Source organism: Mus pahari, chromosome 3, assembly GCF_900095145.1.
Source record: "Mus pahari chromosome 3, PAHARI_EIJ_v1.1, whole genome shotgun sequence".
In the NCBI taxonomy this organism is placed as follows: Eukaryota; Metazoa; Chordata; class Mammalia; order Rodentia; family Muridae; genus Mus; species Mus pahari.
Window position 1 is genome coordinate 17,676,799 of NC_034592.1, and position 16,709 is coordinate 17,693,507.

Here is a 16,709-nt window from a genome sequence, read left to right on the forward strand (position 1 = left end):
AGAGACACATTTGACTCTGTTCTTCAAATGAGAGTGACATTTCTCTACAAGCTAAGTCTGTCACCTGCATGTCACCAGGAACTGGGGAGTGAGGCTGGAACCATACTCACGTATACTCCATGACGTGGTCCACAAGAGCGACGATGGGGGGCCCTTCTGCAGCTGCATGCTCATACACCATCCCACAGGAGCCATCTTCTGCCACAATGAACTGTGGGTGACAGAGGACCTGTCCTGTCAGCCCAATTCCTGGAGGGGCTCCTTGACCCAAGTGCTTTCCGGGTGGGTCTCACAGGAAGGGCCCTTGAAGCCATCTCCAGTGCATATGCAGATCCACCCAAGCGATCTGTGCTCGCATATCTGAGAGCAGAAGTCAGAGGCACACCCCGGCAGTTCCTCTGCTGCTGTGTGTGAGCACAGAGGAAATGCCATACCCAGAGTGTACCACGGCTGACCCCAGATGGTGGGCATCTGCATGCCGAAGGCTCTGCGGGGGATCAGTGGCATGCAGGCCTGGTAATGACAGGCTGCTTGCCTGGTAATTACAGCAGCAGCAGCCTCCTTGCTTCCTGCCTGCTTGTAAAGCAGGAGGCTGGGGACGCTGGGCCTAACGAGGGGGCAGGAAGTTCAAAGCCTCAGTGAGCCAAACTTTGGGGCCATGGCCCTTCCAGGCCCTCACTTGCCTGCAGTGTCTTGTCGAACCAGCGGTTGCCACTGTTGAATTTGCTACCACCACCATGTAGCATCTGGCCTGCTACATGGTTTCGGTAGACATCATCTGAGACTCTGGGCACTTGCTTGTCCAGGCACACAGTGAAGATGCTCTTCTGTATGGAGTTCACCGACTCTCGGTTGACTTTGTCTGTAGGAGTTGGGGTAGGTGTAGGGAGCCTCAGAACCCATTGTCTCCCGCCCTGGGCCCTTCTTGCCTCATGACCCTCTGGTGATGGCAACTTCCCATCTTTGGGGCCTTCAGGGCATGTGCAGAATGCCTGGTTGTGAATGCACGGTTAGAGCTGTGCCTTCAACAAATTCCTACAGGCTTGCCCCATACTGCAAAGGGCAGGGCCCTTGGCACACTACAGGCATAGAAAAGCAGAAGTCCAAGGGTCACATGGAGAGCTGACGTGGCAGTCCAGAATTCAAACCCAAAATCAGACTCTGACAATGCCCATGGCCAATATAATGGGGTTTGATGGAAGTGGTTCTGGGAGCAGAGAGTGTACAGAGAAGGGAACCTCAGCCAGAACTTGTCTAAATCCAACGTGCTACTTCACAGGGAGGAGCGGGCTTTATCATCCTGAGCCTTGGTCTTCTCATCTATAAGATGGGCTAGTACACCTGCTCCAGATTGAGAGGGTCCTATGACGCGGTGGCTGCCCCAGCTTGGGATGGGACCCGTCTGGCATGTAAGGAAGTCCCTGCCTTGGAAGTACCTTTGATGAGGTGGTTGTAGGCCTTGGCCCAGGTGTTCCGGTGGTTGGAAGTTAGGATGCCGACGGGCTCTTTGTTGGATTGCAGTGAGGAATTCCATATTTTCTCTAGCTGCACAAAGATCTGGTCTGAGGTGAGCGGTGTTCCGTCGCTGTGGTACACATCCAGCTCGAAGAACTGTGATGCCCAGACAGGGAGAGAAGGGCTGAGTGACCTCAGGCAGAGAAGGACCACCAACCTCTCCTGACCTTGGTAATGGAGGTCACAACCAGTGCAGCACGGGCCAGGGCTGGGGCTGGGGCTGGGGCTGGGGCTGGGGCTGGGGCTGGGGCTGGGGCTGGGGCCCCTCAGACAGGGCAGTGGTGCCCACCTGGTAGTTATGCACCACGGTTATATGCGTGGGTGGTTTCTTTGACTTTAAAAAGTTCACCACTGAGTCCTGCTTGGGGCCGGGCACACGGCAAGAAGATAGGATCTGATAATACTGGTTCATGCACAGCGGCTGTCCTCCCAGGAACTCAACCGGCAGCGTCTCGCTGTGGGTGGACACAGGAAGGAGTCACTGGGCAGGTGAATGGGGAAGAGGCCAGGGTGGACAGACACCTTCTATACTACTTGGATCTGAGTGAGGGACTTATTCCTTGGTGTCGCCATTGCCACCAGCATGAGCAGGTGTTATTAGGGAGTAAAGGTGAAAATACAGGTCTTGAGGCCTGGACTCTCCAGGGATTACAGTCCTGTTTATGAGTCACCCACAAACTGCCTCCTTCTCCCTCATCTGGGCTTCAGTTTGTCACAGGTAACTGTGATCCATTTTGGCTGGAATATCAATGTCACTAGGAGAAGTCCCGGGAGCTAGAGCAGAGGACTTAAATGTCTCCACTCTCACTGATCACTGTCCTCAACCTCTTCCAATGCTGGGCCAACAGGAAGTGAAAATGATGTGGGCCCGCTAAGTGCCCGCACTGACACACTGGGTGCACAGGGCGAGAGCCAGGGGTGGCTATGGTATGAGGCGGATGTGGGCAAGGGTGGTATTCAGGTCAGGGTGGGCTACTCACTTGTCAATCATGGACTTGAAATCCAATACACCCTCGATGAGTTTGGCAGCAAACCTGGAGGGTGAAGCAGAGATCTGAGGCCATATGGATATCCACTGGAGGACCCTGGCCCAGGGATGCCTGCCAAGTGTGGGAAGGACCTGTGGAATCACTACTGCCCCTCACGAGACACGGGCCTAAGGAGTTCAGAGTAGACCTGCAGCAGTGAGAGCCATCTCCAGTGGGGAGCACTGCTGGCAGGAGAGGACCTGAAAGGATCTGGGTGTTGTTCAGCCGTGGCACACTATGGCAGGATAGGAGGCAGGCGGTGACTGACTCCCACCAAGGGCCAGCCGGCTTGAAGTATTCCTGATTGAAGATTCAAGGACCCAAGGATCCCAGTGGCCATGCCCCTTTCTCTTTGTGTCTTTGTGTCCCCATGACACTAGGGTCAACTTCTTCCTCCTTGGGTTATTCAGGGTTGCCTGCCTCACACCAACCATCTCCCAATGTCTGAGGCTATCCCCGTCCCAGTATGGATAGATAAAGTAAGATATATAAAATAAAGATACTTTATCTAGTATGTGGGAGAACCCAGGCTGAGTCCCATCTACAACCAGGAGCCCTGGTCCCTTTATTTGTGTGTGTGTATTTGTGTGTGTGTGTGTGTGTGTGTGTGTGTGTGTGTAGCCCAGGATCACCAGACCACTGAGCCACACTTCTTTCTTCCTTTTCCCTCCTGGCTTCTCTCTGTTCTTGCCCTGGTCTCTTTAAGAGAAGCTGGTGCCAGAATGAGTCGCAGGCTCCTGGGCAGGAGATCCCTGCCGCTAGTATTTTTATCTGTGGTAGGACTGGGACAGAGGCCAGGGCAGGTGACATGGCTGAATGTGGAAAAGGGGACTGTGTATAAAGGTCACTGGGTGGCCAGCTGAGCAGAGTGGGAGGGACTCAGGGCATGATTGGAGGGTGAATGATTGCAAAGCCCTGGCACGAGAAGTCTGTCCTCTTGACTTGTGACCATGGGAGATGGTCTCCTCACTGCTCTGAGCCTCAGTTTCCCCATCTGTAAGATGAAGCTGTTGGTGGGATAAAAGCACAGGGCCAAGGCCTTTCCAATTTCTTAGGGTGCAGATTTGAGGGTTCTGGAAACACACAGAGCCCTGCCCACAGGCACTGCCCAGCCTTGAGCCAGTCTTCAGACACTCACCGGAGCTGACCTTGTAGATCCACAAAGTCCTGCTTGGGCAGTATCACTCCTGGGCTGGAGTAGATGACCACAGGCTGGCGGAACTGGAGATAGGCTGTCTTGAGCCACCACTCGGACAGCTGCACAAGGACCAAAGTAGAGCTGATCAGGACCCCAGACACCTGGGGTCTCTGCAGGACCGTCTCCCAGCGAGTGCTGAGGTTCACAGCCCCTTCCCTACCTTCTTCAACATCATCTTCCCCTGAGCCTGTGTGATTCGTCCTGCCAAGAGAAAACCCTGGGAAAACAACTATAAGCCAACCTGGCCAGGGAATAATCCGTGAGCAGCTTTCCTCTTGTTTCTTTGTGTGTGGGGGGTGCTGGTGAGGCTTGGACCCAGGACTCCACACACTCGCTAATCAGCACACATTCTGTCTGTCGCTGAGCTATGCTCTTTATCTTACAAATTCCCTGTCAGTGATTATAATACACTAGTAAGTAAAACACATCCCTAGATATGTAGAATAAAGCACAAGGAATGGCATGGAGGAAGAAAGCCCAGCAAGTGGGCTTCCAACCATCTCCAGCTGGGAACTGTCCACGGAGCCGGCAGCCTACGTGAGGACTACACACTCGGACTGGGGCTGGTGCCCCTTGCTGACTTTAGACTAGGAGGTGGACACTGGCTTTTGTCTCAAAATCAGGGCAATCCTAAGGGAGAGCCTCACTGAGAGGGTAAGTTATTGTAAGAGTGAGAACATGTGGGGGGGTTCTTTTTCTGCCCCATAGATGGGGTTTCTTGGGATCAGCCATAGGCATGGTGCGGACAGTACTTCAGCCTTTTTGTGCTCAGTACAACTTACAATAAGTAATATTTGTCCATAACTTCCACCTATCCCCTTTTGCTTTTTATTTTACTTTTTTTTTTTTTTTTAAGACAGGGTTTCTCTGTGCAGCCCTGGCTATCCTGGAACTCACTCTATAGACCAGGCTGGCCTCGAACTCAGAAATCTGCCTGCCCCTGCCTCCTGAGTGCTGGGATTAAAGGTGTGCGCCACCACGTCCGGCTGTTTATTTGACTTTTATTTACTGGCCTCACTATGTGTCGTTGGCTGGCTCAGAGCTCTGCAGGGTAGGCTAGCCTCACAGAGATCTGCCCACGTGTTGTCTCCCATGTGCTAGCCATGCACCACAATGCTATACCCTATCTCCTAAAGGTTCCTACACCTCCCCGTGTGCTCCACGCCTGTCCCAGTTGGCAGCAGAATGGATCTGCGTCACATACAGTGACTAGCCTGTGGCATTGAGCCACTCACCCAGGGTCCTTGGTAAGAGACAAGGGAAGGTGACTCCCCATAGGCAGGGGAGACATGTGACTGCCATCTGCTGACTCATAGCCAAGGACTGGGCCCTGAGGTATGCAGGCCTCTGTACATTGGGGGTCTTCCTGAGACCTACTGTAAGGATGTAGACCTCGGCCCATCTCTCTAGGTCTCAGCTTCTTCAGTGGTAGGAAGCAGACAGACAGGGTGCCCTCTCATTCAGGCCTTCACACCTGCAGGGATTGCAGGCTGCAGTTTAGACAAGGGAGAAGGTGCCTCCTGCCAGAGGCAGCAATGCTTCAAGGGCCCTGTGGTGACCCCAACTCTAGTCAGAGCCTTTGGCTTCAAAGAGTCCTTGGCTCAATTAAGTCAGAAAGCCACCAGACCCCAGAATCTCTAAGGTCCTTTTTAAGGCCAGCACTCTGACTTCCATAGTCAAAGGCCCTGACCCGCTAAGGCTTGGCAAACGCTTGTCCCTGACAACTCCTGCCTGTTCCTGCTTCCCACCTGTGGCTCCAGACTCCACCGAGGCCCATCAAGCCTGGGCACTTCCCGCTTCCCACTGCAGTCGGCCCAGATCCACAGCTCTGTCTCCGCAGAGTCTGTGTCTACCGATCCCGCCAGCTCAGATGGAGATGCGGAGTCTGTATTTACAGATCCCTCCAGCTCAGATGGAGAATATTTGAAAAACAGAAACCTGCATTCATACTGAATGTGTAGGCTTTTATTTTCATTTTTTGATAATGATCTCTCAAACTATATATATAAGCATATGCATTTACCCATAGATTATGCTGTTAGATCTTCATCATCTGGAGTTGATTTAGGGTCCGTGGGAACAGGTATTTAGATGAGACTGAAATACTGAACTCCCTAAGGGACTTGACTCTGTAGCTCTTGGTATCTGTGGGGCCATGGACACCGAGGGTGACTTTTTCACCCAGCTGTCCCCTATAGCCAGCTTCTTCCTTGAGCTTCATATTGGTAACCTTCTTCCCAGTTGCTTTAAAAAGGGAACTTCCCACCCCTCAGTCCCACTGTATTAGCAAGTGCTATTGGCTATCTTCCAACCAGCCTTGGACCTCATGACTCCCTGTCTCCTTGTGCCAGGCCTAGGCACCAACACTCCCCTCCTGGTGAAAGCCTCAGCCTCCTCACTGCCCTGGCTCCTGCCCAGCAAGCTGGGCTCTCTTCTCCCCTTAATCTTTATGTATAATGTGAATACAGAAATGTGTACCATGTGCCAGTGTGTGTTTTATAAATTGAACTAATTTAACTGATTAGACCCAGGGCCAGGAACATGTTCAGTAACCTCAGGCTGTCCCGCCAAGCTTAAGTCTGCACTCCTTCCCTGACTGCCCGTCCTGCTCTGAACATACTCCAGCCCAGGCTCCTTTTCCTTTGCCCTTCCCCTGACTGACAGGCGCTGACATTCATAGCTCTGCCTCCTCCCTCAGCCCTGAGAGTGGAACCCAGAGTCTCATACATGCTAGATAAACGTTCTACCACAGCGCCCCAGTCCCAGCCAGTAGCGCCTTTTCAAGAATGTCCATGTACTGCTGAGCATGACTTCACCTGCTGATGCACCACCCTGGGTGCCAGCCTTCCCCTCATGCCCCTAACTGAGCTCTAGGGGTGCTCTGGGGGACCCGTGGCCCCAGGCTACTGTCGGGATGTTGGCACCTCACTTACCCAGTTCTCCATTTTCTTGGCTCTGCGCTCCAGTCCCTTCTGTAGGCGTTCCCCTACGCCCCCTGAGGTCTGAAACTCGTCCACCAGTCGCTTGGTGTGAGCCCATTCTTCCTCACTCACGATGGGCTGCAGTGCCTTGAGGTAATGGTCCAGGGACTGCTGCAGTGGCGGCACAGGCAGCCTTGGCAGGGCATCTTGGTGGGCCTTGAAGCGACCAGAAACCTTCATCAAGGACGAGGGCTTGAGGAGGCCCAGGGGTTTTACCTGTGGGATGCAGAACAGCCTACTCATTCTCTCGGACTGCAGCAAAGCTCTTTCCAAACTACAGTCCTAGGCCTTATATGCCATCCCCTGGGGGCAAAGACAGCTTCATGGGTGGGGCCTGTCCTAGATGCCGGGCCCTCAAGGTACAGGAGTACCGTCTCTCAGGGGCCTATAGGTGCAGGAAGGCTGGGAAAAGGTGGGGGTGGGGATGAGTCACATTATTGGGGTGGCAGAGGTAAGGGGACCTCCCACCTGTCAGGATGCCCAAGACCCATCATCCTTGCCCTGCCACAGAGAGGTGGCAGCTGACTCTCTCTGTAAGGGAAGCACCCACGTCTCACCCCCCCCACCCTCCACCCCCCACTTCCAGCTTAGAAATCAGAGAGGGAACTGGAAATGGGCAAGCTGGTGACAGCACCTCTGGGGGAGGCTTCAGCCTCTGTGCTTTCTCTCCACTGTGGGGCGATGGTGAGGGGCGTGGGCAGTGCTGCAGCAAGAGAGCTGAGTGGCCTGGCATGGAGGATGAGAGGTGGCAGAGAGAGGCAGGAGAGGGAGTCCCGGAGACTCTGGAGGTGGCAGAAAGCAAGACAGGAAGGGCCCAGGCTGCTGGCACAGTGGCAGGCAAGCGGCAGAAGCGCCATTCCATACCTTCTCTCTCTGCTGCTCGTCCTCCATGGCAGGACTGAGGATGTGAGCCCTGTCTGTCTGCCTGGGCTGGGCCTCTAAGCCTAACTGTGCTACCAATTGGACGAGCAGAAACTAGCAAGAGCAGCCACCTGCCTGGACTGGAGAGAGAAGACAAGATTCACAATTCACACGTGAAGGAGTCGTGAGGCAGTAGCCCCGGCTGGAGCAGTGGTAGCTGTTGGGCTTCGATGCCGCTCTGCCTCTCGCTAGCCTCCAGAAGAGGAGGAGTAAGGCAGGTACGTGGGCTAGAAGTAGGTAGTGAGGTAAGAGGAGACCGGGAGCTCTCTCCTGTCTTCTTTGGATGGGCCCGGGGCCAGGGATGCAAGCCAAGAGAGGTATTAAAAAAATCCACCTGTCAAAATCTTCATAGATCTTTTTGATGTGGGAAAACTTGGCTGGAGGGTAGAAACAGTCTGGCCGCTAACCTGTGGCCCTGAAATCAGTCCTGCTTGGGAATGGTGCAAGACAGGAGATGCCAGCAAAGGGCCACTAGTGGACAACCAACGATTGCCACAAACCTGCCTATCTGTTTCCCTTCCAGACCTCGGGGCCTTTGGTGGCCACCTCTCTACTAAAACCTGGTTTGTTTGTTTGTTTGTTTTTTCTAAATGAGTTCTAGATCGTCCAGGCTGGGATTAATAGTGGGGAAGATACCTAGGCAGCAGTGCTTGCCTGCTTCTGCTGTGAGTAATAAGCCAAAGGACCCCCTCTGGGCTCAGTTTATTAGCACAGCCATGGGGTTTGACTGTCTCCTGGTTTCAGTCTCCCTAGCATTAAAGTGCTTCTGCAGCAAGGTGGTCCCGGAGGACGATGTAAGGCAGTCTGTTGGATGGGGTACAGCTTGTGAGGAGGGTCTCAGGTGCTGCCAGGACTCTTGGTAGACTCTCAGTCTTGGCTGCCAACCCAGTGTCTGACAGGGCAGTCCAGTTCACAGCTGGACAGACAGCCTGAATCAGAGCGGACAGGAGCTCACCATTAGGATAGCTGCTTTAGATAAGGCTGGCGAGGGGCAGCCTGCCACCTCCTGCCTCCTCCTGCCTGTTTGGGGGATTTTCAGTACTAGTCTCCACCTGAGGTTCTCTTAGCAATATGCAATGGGTGAGCATCTGATGAACTCAAGGAGACTGGGTAGGCTTGGAGAAGTGGCTCTAGTGGGGCGGAAGCGTAGCCTAGGGCTGAGCTCTCTAGCCAGTAGCCCCGACAGGTGTCTGGGTCCGAATAACTGGGAGCATGCGGGAGGAGTGGAGTGGACAGGTACAAAAGACTTGAACCTAGGTTTCTCAGTCTTCTGGGTTCGAACCCACCCCTTACCTGGTCTCCTTTAGCCACCTTGCAGATCGCACCCTACCAGGCGGCTTGGGGTTTTCTTGACCGTCGCTACCCTGCAGCCGGAGGCCCGCCCGTCTTGTCCCGTCCAGGGCCCTGCTGGGCGTACTCACCACGGTTCTGGCAGCAAAGGCTAACATCGTCCCAGTCTGTTTGCGGACACTCGGTCCGCTCCGCCCCTCGCGCTGGGTAAAGTCTGCGCCACTGCTGGGGTGCTGGGGTCAGTGGGTTCGCGGCTCGGGCTCCAGGTACAAGGTCGCCGAGTCACTGCCGCTAGCCAGGAGAGGCGGCCCCGCGGCCACCGGGCCCGGCGGGCTGCCGGTGGGGCAGGACTCACGGGGCGGAGCTTCGGTGGCTCGCCGTCCCCCGCCGCTCGCCGTCCCCCGCCGCTCGCCCCGAGCCGGGGAGTGGCCACGGAGGGCGGGGCTTGCGGAGACGGACCTCTCGCTCGGCCGTTAGCAGCCCGGTGCTGGGCTCCCGTCACGGGGTCACGACGGTAGGCGCCGTCCCGCTCGCGCTCCCCGCCTCCGAAGGCCACCTAAGCTGTCGAGGCGGTCACGTGTGTCCAAGTCTGACTGGTGTCCTTGAACGTCACTCGTGGAGTGGCAGGAGAACACCACTGTTGACTGGGGACTGTCCCAGACTGTCTGGGTGGAGGCATGCACAAAGATGATGACAGGTGGCCTTGCTCCGCAAGAATAGTGCTGCCATCCCTATTCCCTCCATCACCCCTCACCAAAACAAACAAACAAACAAACAAACAAACAAACAAACAAACAAAAAGGGAACCGGGCGCCCCGCACAATCATGGCTGCCAGCGCTGCAGTGGCCGTGCAGACGGCGGCCGTTACTGCGCATGCTCCCCGGCGCCCCGCACCAAGATGGCCGCTGCCCCGGTCGGCGCGGCGGCCGCGAGACGGCCGTTGGTGGGCATGCTCCCTGAGNGCCTCGCACCGGCATGGCTGCCGCCTTCGCGCGAGTGACCGTGGTTCTCGGCTTCCGGTCCTAGCCAGTCAGCGCTCGTTTCCCCGCTGGAAGCTNGGCGGAGCCGGGGAGAGGTGCGGGGTGAACGTTGGGAGGGACCGGCGAGCCTCCGCTCCGGCTCCTCGCGGGGAAGATGGCCGAGGGCGAGCGGCAGCCGCCGCCAGGTAGGGCGGTTGGAGGGCTCGGGCGTGCGGCTCGGGGGTCCCCCGCGTCTGCGGAGCGCTGGGGACGGAGGAGGCTGGGCTGCGGGCGGGTGGCGGGGACGGCGACCGGGCCGGGCCCGGGCGGGCGCTCGGAGCGCTGCGCAGGGGCAGAGCGCGGGCAGGGGAAGGCTCGACCTGGGGCAGCGTTGCCTGGGGTCGGGGCGAGAGGGATCCAGGAGGCTGCGTTCTTTAGGAGACTCTGCTCGGGTGGGCCCGGGCCTCGCTCGGACGCCAGGCTCCTCCATGCACGCCCTGCCCACCCAGCACCTCTTCCCTCCCTGCCTGCGTCCTGCAGGCTTGGCTCTGGGGGTTTCAGTATCTGCAGAGTTAATTGAGAGAAACTACCCACGGTGCCTAAACCACTAATTTAAAAAGGCTGTTTGTACAAAATGAGAGGGTTGGTGGCATCGTCGTCTGTAACTTTTATTTACACGGTGGCCTCGTTGTGGTCCATCTCAAGTGACGAGGGCAGAGACAGAGGCCAGATGCTCCAGTAGAGACCCCTTTCCTGGAGGAGAAAGCGGTTTGCTGACTCCGTGTAGTTAAGAAGGACTGGAAAATTCTTACAGAGTGGCCAGGTTGGCTAAACTCAGCTCGTACTTTGAAAGTGTTTGATGGACCTTCCACCACACTTCCTATTTTCTGGTCCCGAAAAAAGTCTCAGAAGGGAGAAAATTTGAAAAATCAAAAGAAGCACCATTTTTGTGCGCCCTCCCCCAATAGATGAGCACGTGGAATTCAAAACCAGACATTTATTTTATTTTGTTTTTATTTTTTTGGTTTTTCGAGACAGGGTTTCTCTGTGTAGCCCTGGCTGTCCTGGAACTCACTTTGTAGACCAGGCCATCCTCGACCGCCTGTCTCTGCCTCCCGTGTGCTGGGATTAAAGGCGTGCGCCACCACACCCAGCACCAGACATTTATTTTAAATTATACAAAATCTCTGGGCCGGGCAGTGGTGGTGCACGCCTTTAATCCCAGCACTTGGGAGGCAGAGACAGGCGGTCGAGGACGGCCTGGTCTACAAAGTGAGGACAGCCAGGGCTACACAGAGAAACCCTGTCTTGAAAAAATCTCTATGAATGTATTTTTTTTTTTTTTTTTTTTAAGTTTTTTGAGACAGGGTTTCTCTGTATGGGAGGGCGGGGCTGGAACTCACTCTGTAGACCAGGCTGGCCTTGAACTCAGAAATCTACCTGCCTCTGCCTCCCAAGTGCTGGGATTAAAGGTGTGTGCCATCACCGCCTGGTCTTATGGATGAGTCTTAATCGACTTTAGTGTTGACATCCAGACATAGCAGCTATCCAGCAGGCAGATTCCTTTTGAAATGAGTGTCTCTGAAGATGAATAGGGAAGGGACAATGGGGACCGGAACCTATGTACTGGAGGGAAAAAACAAACAACCTCAGGAAGGTTGTGGATGTCTGTGAGTTACACAGACTATATGGCAAGTCACCATATGTGTCCTTTAGTAGACTGAAATTGAGCCACCCAGGGCTCTGTAAGGGTGCCTGCTGCCAAGTCTGGCAGCCTAAGTTCCATCCTGGGAACCCACGAGTGGGAGGATAGAACTGACTTGAATGTTGTCCTCTGACCTCCACACACATGCTGTGTATGGCACACACACACACACACACACATACACACACACACACTCACAGATGTAATTTTAAAATAATTTAAAATGAGGCTTATCAAGCTTTCCTCACGGAGTTGTGGTTTGTGGGTGGTCTGATGTAAGCAGTGTGTTTGGGTGTGGCGAGTACTCACTGGATGCAAACATGTCACATATGTCACATACACTCTTGGGGGTTTGTGGGTGGGCTGGCTTTGTTTGTTTGTTTTTGAGACAGGTATCAATGTCTATCTCCAAATCCCCTGGCTCTTTTCCATTTTCCCCCTGATATTCCCAGACAGGCTCTGTTCTCTGCACTTGCCACATGGCCAGAACTAGTTTAGGACTAGAACTCCCTGTACAGACCATACTGGCTCAGCAATCTACCTGTCTCTGCCACTTGAGTGCTGGAATTAAAGGCCTGCACTGCTCTATCCAGCGTGTGCTTTTGATACAAGCTCACTGGGCCTGACTAAACACCACCTTAATAGCCAAGAATGACTTTGTGTGTCCAATCCTCCTTTTTCCCCATTCCAAGAGCTGGGGTCACAAATGTGAGTCACCATGCTTAGCTGTTGTTTTGAGGCAGGGTCTCACTGTGTACCCAAGGCTGGCTAGAATTGGGGGTCCTCTGCCCCCACCCACTGAGTGCTGGGGTTGTAGTGATGTGCTGCCTGAGCTCCTGCTCATCGTCAGCTTCTAGGCTACTTTGGGGTTCTTTTTCAAGGGACATTTGTAAAACTCCTCGTGTTATGATCTTTTTTTTTTTTTTTTTTTGGTTTTTTAAGACAGGGTTTTCTGTATAGCCCTGGCTGTCCTGGAACTAACTCTGTAGACCAGGCTGGTCTTGAACTCAGAAATCTACCTGCCTCTGCCTCCCGTGTGCTGGGATTAAATGCGTGTGCCACCACGCCCGGCTTTCGTGTTATGATCATAAGCTGTCAATGCAGGGGACCCAGGACCTCCGGTTCCTTGTCAGAGGCAACCTGGGACTGGAGAGGCTGTGAATGTGAGCTCTTGATAGTCCTGCCTCTGAAGGCTTATTAGCTTTGTTTGCTTGTTTGTTTTTGATTTGGGTTTGCATTCTGCCAACTGTATTTCTTCAGTGACATACTCTTGCCTCACAGTGATGTATTGTTTTTGGGGGGGACGTAGCCTGGAGGCCGTGTTCTCCGTGACACTGTCTGGAGGGCAGTGTCTTGCAGGGAATAGGTCCTGTGCGGGAGGACTGGATCCCAAAGATGCAGTCTGTTGGTTGGTTTGCAGCTTGGTTATTTGGGAGGACATTTCCCATAAAATGTGTCTCCATAAACTGTCCTTAGCTCACCAGGCTGACTTCAAAGCTTTTTTTATTTAGCGTCTTACTTCAAGTAGCAATTTAGTTTTTCCGGGGGCCTCAGATGGGTCTGTGGGAAAAGGTGTGTGGGGTGGGAGGAGAGGTTGGGGATTCAGGACTCCACCCCCCTGACCTTTCCCTCCCTTCCCCTATGCTGTACTTGTGGGTTCTGCCAAGGCTGGGGAGCTGCTTCTCTCTCATTCCCTCCCCTCTCCTCAGGTCTCCATGCCCTTCTCCAGGCAGGCTCCCATGTGCAGAGTGCTCAGGCCCCTATGGCTTTTTCTGCTTGTAGCAATGGCTAGGTTTTACAGGAGGGCAGCAGGGCCGGTTTCTGTTCTGTGGAGGCTCGTCTTTCACCCTTCCTGAGAGTTGCAGTTTTAAAGGAGATGCTTACTGAATCCCACATCTCCAATTGCAGACTCAGGCTGAGGCGCTCTCTGAGACCTCAGTGGGTGGGTTTAGGATTCTTTTTCTCTGTGCTAAAGGTGGTGCGTTCTTCGCCAAGCACAATCATTCCAGCAGTGTGTAAAGCCTTCACTCAGCATCAGATTCACAAAGCCTATGCATGTCCACACACTAGTCTGTAAACTTACTTACAATAACTGGGTTTCCAGACTTTTGGGGACTGTGGAAAACATAATTTTAAAAGTAGAAGGTGCTTTTAAGTCGTGCTCCCTAGGGATGACCGGCAGAGCTTTGCTGTTAACCCTTTAGAAGAAAGTGAGTTGTTTTTATAAGAACATGATACTAAAAACTGCGTCTCCTTCACCTGTCAGTATGTCAACATCCTCCTCTGCCTGTGGTACAGAGATTGATTTCTTTTAAAAGCTATGGGGGAGAAGGGGCTGGAGAGACTGCTCTTCCAGAGGTCCTGAGTTCAATTCCCAGCAACCACATGGTGGCTCACAACCATCTGTAATGGGATCTGATGCCCTCTTCTTGTGTGTCCGAAGACAGTCACAGTGTACTCATATAAGTAAAGTAAATAAACCTTTCAAAAACAAAACCAAACCAAACAGCTCCCCTCACCCCCACGCCTTTAATCCCAACCAACACTCGGAAGGCAGAGGCAGGTGGATCTCTGAGTTGAAGACCAGCCTGGTTTACAAGAATGAGTTTCAGGACAGCCAGGACTACATAGTGAACCACCGTCTTGGGGAAACCTATGAAGAAGCTGGATGTTGTGGCTCGTGCCTGCAGTCCTGGCATTCACGAGGCTGAAACAAAAGCATTGCCATGACTCCTGGGTCAGTCTGGGCAGTATAGTGGGTTCCAAGTCAGCCTGTTTGAAACCCTGTCTTAAAAACACAAAAGCAGGCACTGGAGAGATGCCCCAGAGGTTCAGACACTGGCAGATGCCCCAGAGGTTAAGAGACTGGCTACTCTTTCAGAGGGCCTGGGTTCTGTTTTTATTTGGAACCTTCTTCTCACCTAGCTAGCTGTGTATTTTTGAGGACTCTACAAACATGGATTCTGCCAACTGTGGACCAAAATGCAGGTTCTTTTCTCACCATTACTTCAATGGTATAGTATGAAAACTACTTACGTGGCATTGTACACTGTATTAAACATTGTATAATCTTAACATATAGAGGAGACTATGTGGAGGCCATACACAATTTTTTATACATGGGACTCGCCCGTCTGAGGAGTCTGTGTTGGTAACCTCCTGTGTTACCAAGCGATGGCTGTCCTTGCATTTCAGGTCTTGAAGCTCTGTGGTCACCATTTTGATATACCAGTTTGTCATTTTTCATTCAGTTTAAAACATTTGTCTTGTGATTTCTTTCTTGGTCCAGAGGAGATTTAATGGTGTGCTGTATACTTTCAACACACGTAGAGTTTCTTTTCACATATCTTTGTTAAAATTATAGATCATTTGAGAATCTCATATCATGCACTCCCAATTCTCCCATGTCTGCTCCCCCCCCCACCTCCCTCTCCCCAAAAAGAAAGAAAATAGAGCTCTTTGTGTGTTGTTCATATACTCACTGGAGATGATCAAACCTCTCTTGGCCAGCCCCCAAGGGAAGGTAAGTCTTTCTTCACATGCACCCTGGCCAGAAGCCATCAACACTGATTACTTTAAACATCTGGAGGAGGGCTTCTGGTTCCAGGTGAAGGGAAATAACACAGTTCTCCTTTAACAGCAGAAATGCATGAAGTTGGAACATGTGCGTACAGTCTTTGAAGACTAAGACATAAACTGCAGTAAAATCTTTGAAGGAAAAAACACCAAGTACTATATATTGTGGCTCACACCTTTATTCCCAGCACTGGGGAGGCAGAGGCAGAGGCAGGTGGATCTCTGTGAGTTCAAGACTACCTTTGTTTGCATAGACAGCCCCAGGCTAGCCAGGGCTACATCATGAAAGCTTTTGTAGGAAAAAAACAACCCACCAGAATTTGTCAGCGAGTTGATGTGTTAGGCTCCAATCCCTTCATTTCTCTGTTGCCAGCACCACGTGGCAGGCAGCTCACAACTGTCTGTAACTAGTTTTGCCTGAGTATATTTGGGCAAAAACCTCATACACATAAATTAAAAATAGACCTTTTGCGGGTACAGTTTTACTCATCCACTTTCCACCATGGCAAAAAATGCCTTAAAACAACAACAACAACACAAAAAGATCTTTAATAATGACAAAGGAAACACAAAAGGAAGCTGGGCATGGTTGGGCACAGCTTTAATCCCAGCACTAGGGAGGCAGAAGCAAATGAATCTCTGAGGTCAGGGCTAGCCCAGTCTACAGAGCATAGTTCGAGGACAACCAAGGCAGCACAGAGAAACCGTGTGTGTGTGTGTGTGTGTGTGTGTGTGTGTGTGTGTGTGTGTGTGTATATGCATGCATGCGTGTTGTATATATGTGTACACCAGGAAATGGACATTTGGGGGACAGGGCTAACAACAACAAACAAGTAAGAAGCATGCTGGAGGGCTGGAGAGATGGCTCAGTGGTTAAGAGCACTGACTGCTCTTCCAAAGGTCCAGAGTTCAATTCCCAGCAACCACATGGTGGCTCACAACCATCTGTAGCGGGATCTGATACCATCTTCTGGCCTGTCTGAAGACAGCGACAGTGTACTCACATACATAAAATAATTAATTATTAAAAAAAAAAAAAAAAAGCAGCATGCTGGAGAGATGGCTTGGCAGGCTAGGGACTTTTGCAGGTGACCTGAGTGCATAGGGTGGGTGACCCACTGCGGTTGGTGACTCCAGCTCCAGAGGATCCTGAACTCACACATACATAAATAGTATAAATTAATATGATTAACATACTAAATTATTGTTTTTAATTTTGTTTTTTTTCTTGACAGTGTTTCTTTGTGCAGCCCTGGCTGTCCTGGAACTCTGTAGATCAGGCTGGCCTTGAACTCACAGAGATCCACCTACCTCTTCCTCTCCAGTGCTGGGACTAAAGGTGTTTGCCAGGGAATAAAATCTCTTTTAAAAATTAAAATAATAAAAACAAAATTGAGCCGGGCGTGGTGGCACACGCCTTTAATCCCAGCACTCGGGAAGCAGAGGCAGGCGGATTTCTGAGTTCGAGGCCAGCCTGGTCTACAAAGTGAGTTCCAGGACAGCCAGGGCTACACAGAGAAACCCTTTCTCGAAAA

The 16,709-nt window shown here is 52.5% G+C and overlaps 2 protein-coding genes across 6 annotated transcripts in view; one reads left to right on the plus strand and one right to left on the minus strand.

Moving 5' to 3' along the window:
• Crat (carnitine O-acetyltransferase) overlaps nucleotides 1–9,332 on the minus strand; it is a 15,129-nt gene extending 5,797 nt beyond the window's left edge. Inside the window, exons 1-9 of one of the 4 annotated variants that reach the window (XM_029536192.1) lie at nucleotides 9,065–9,332; nucleotides 7,587–7,723; nucleotides 6,675–6,938; nucleotides 3,682–3,800; nucleotides 2,496–2,549; nucleotides 1,805–1,970; nucleotides 1,437–1,611; nucleotides 684–862; nucleotides 111–211 (exon numbers count right to left, since the gene is read on the minus strand). In XM_029536192.1, coding sequence (XP_029392052.1) covers nucleotides 111–211; nucleotides 684–862; nucleotides 1,437–1,611; nucleotides 1,805–1,970; nucleotides 2,496–2,549; nucleotides 3,682–3,800; nucleotides 6,675–6,938; nucleotides 7,587–7,613 — 1,085 coding nt within the window. In that variant the 5' untranslated portion in view covers nucleotides 7,614–7,723; nucleotides 9,065–9,332. The other 3 variants (XM_029536193.1, XM_029536195.1, XM_021192927.2) reach the window with 3 other exon arrangements.
• A 495-nt stretch (nucleotides 9,333–9,827) lies between these two features.
• Nucleotides 9,828–16,709, plus strand: part of Ptpa (protein phosphatase 2 phosphatase activator) — a 27,417-nt gene continuing 20,535 nt past the window's right edge. For both annotated transcript variants that reach the window (XM_029536555.1, XM_029536556.1), the window contains exon 1: nucleotides 9,828–10,099. In XM_029536555.1, the coding sequence (XP_029392415.1) occupies nucleotides 10,069–10,099 (31 nt within the window). In that variant the 5' untranslated portion in view covers nucleotides 9,828–10,068. The remainder of the gene's footprint in view (nucleotides 10,100–16,709) is intronic.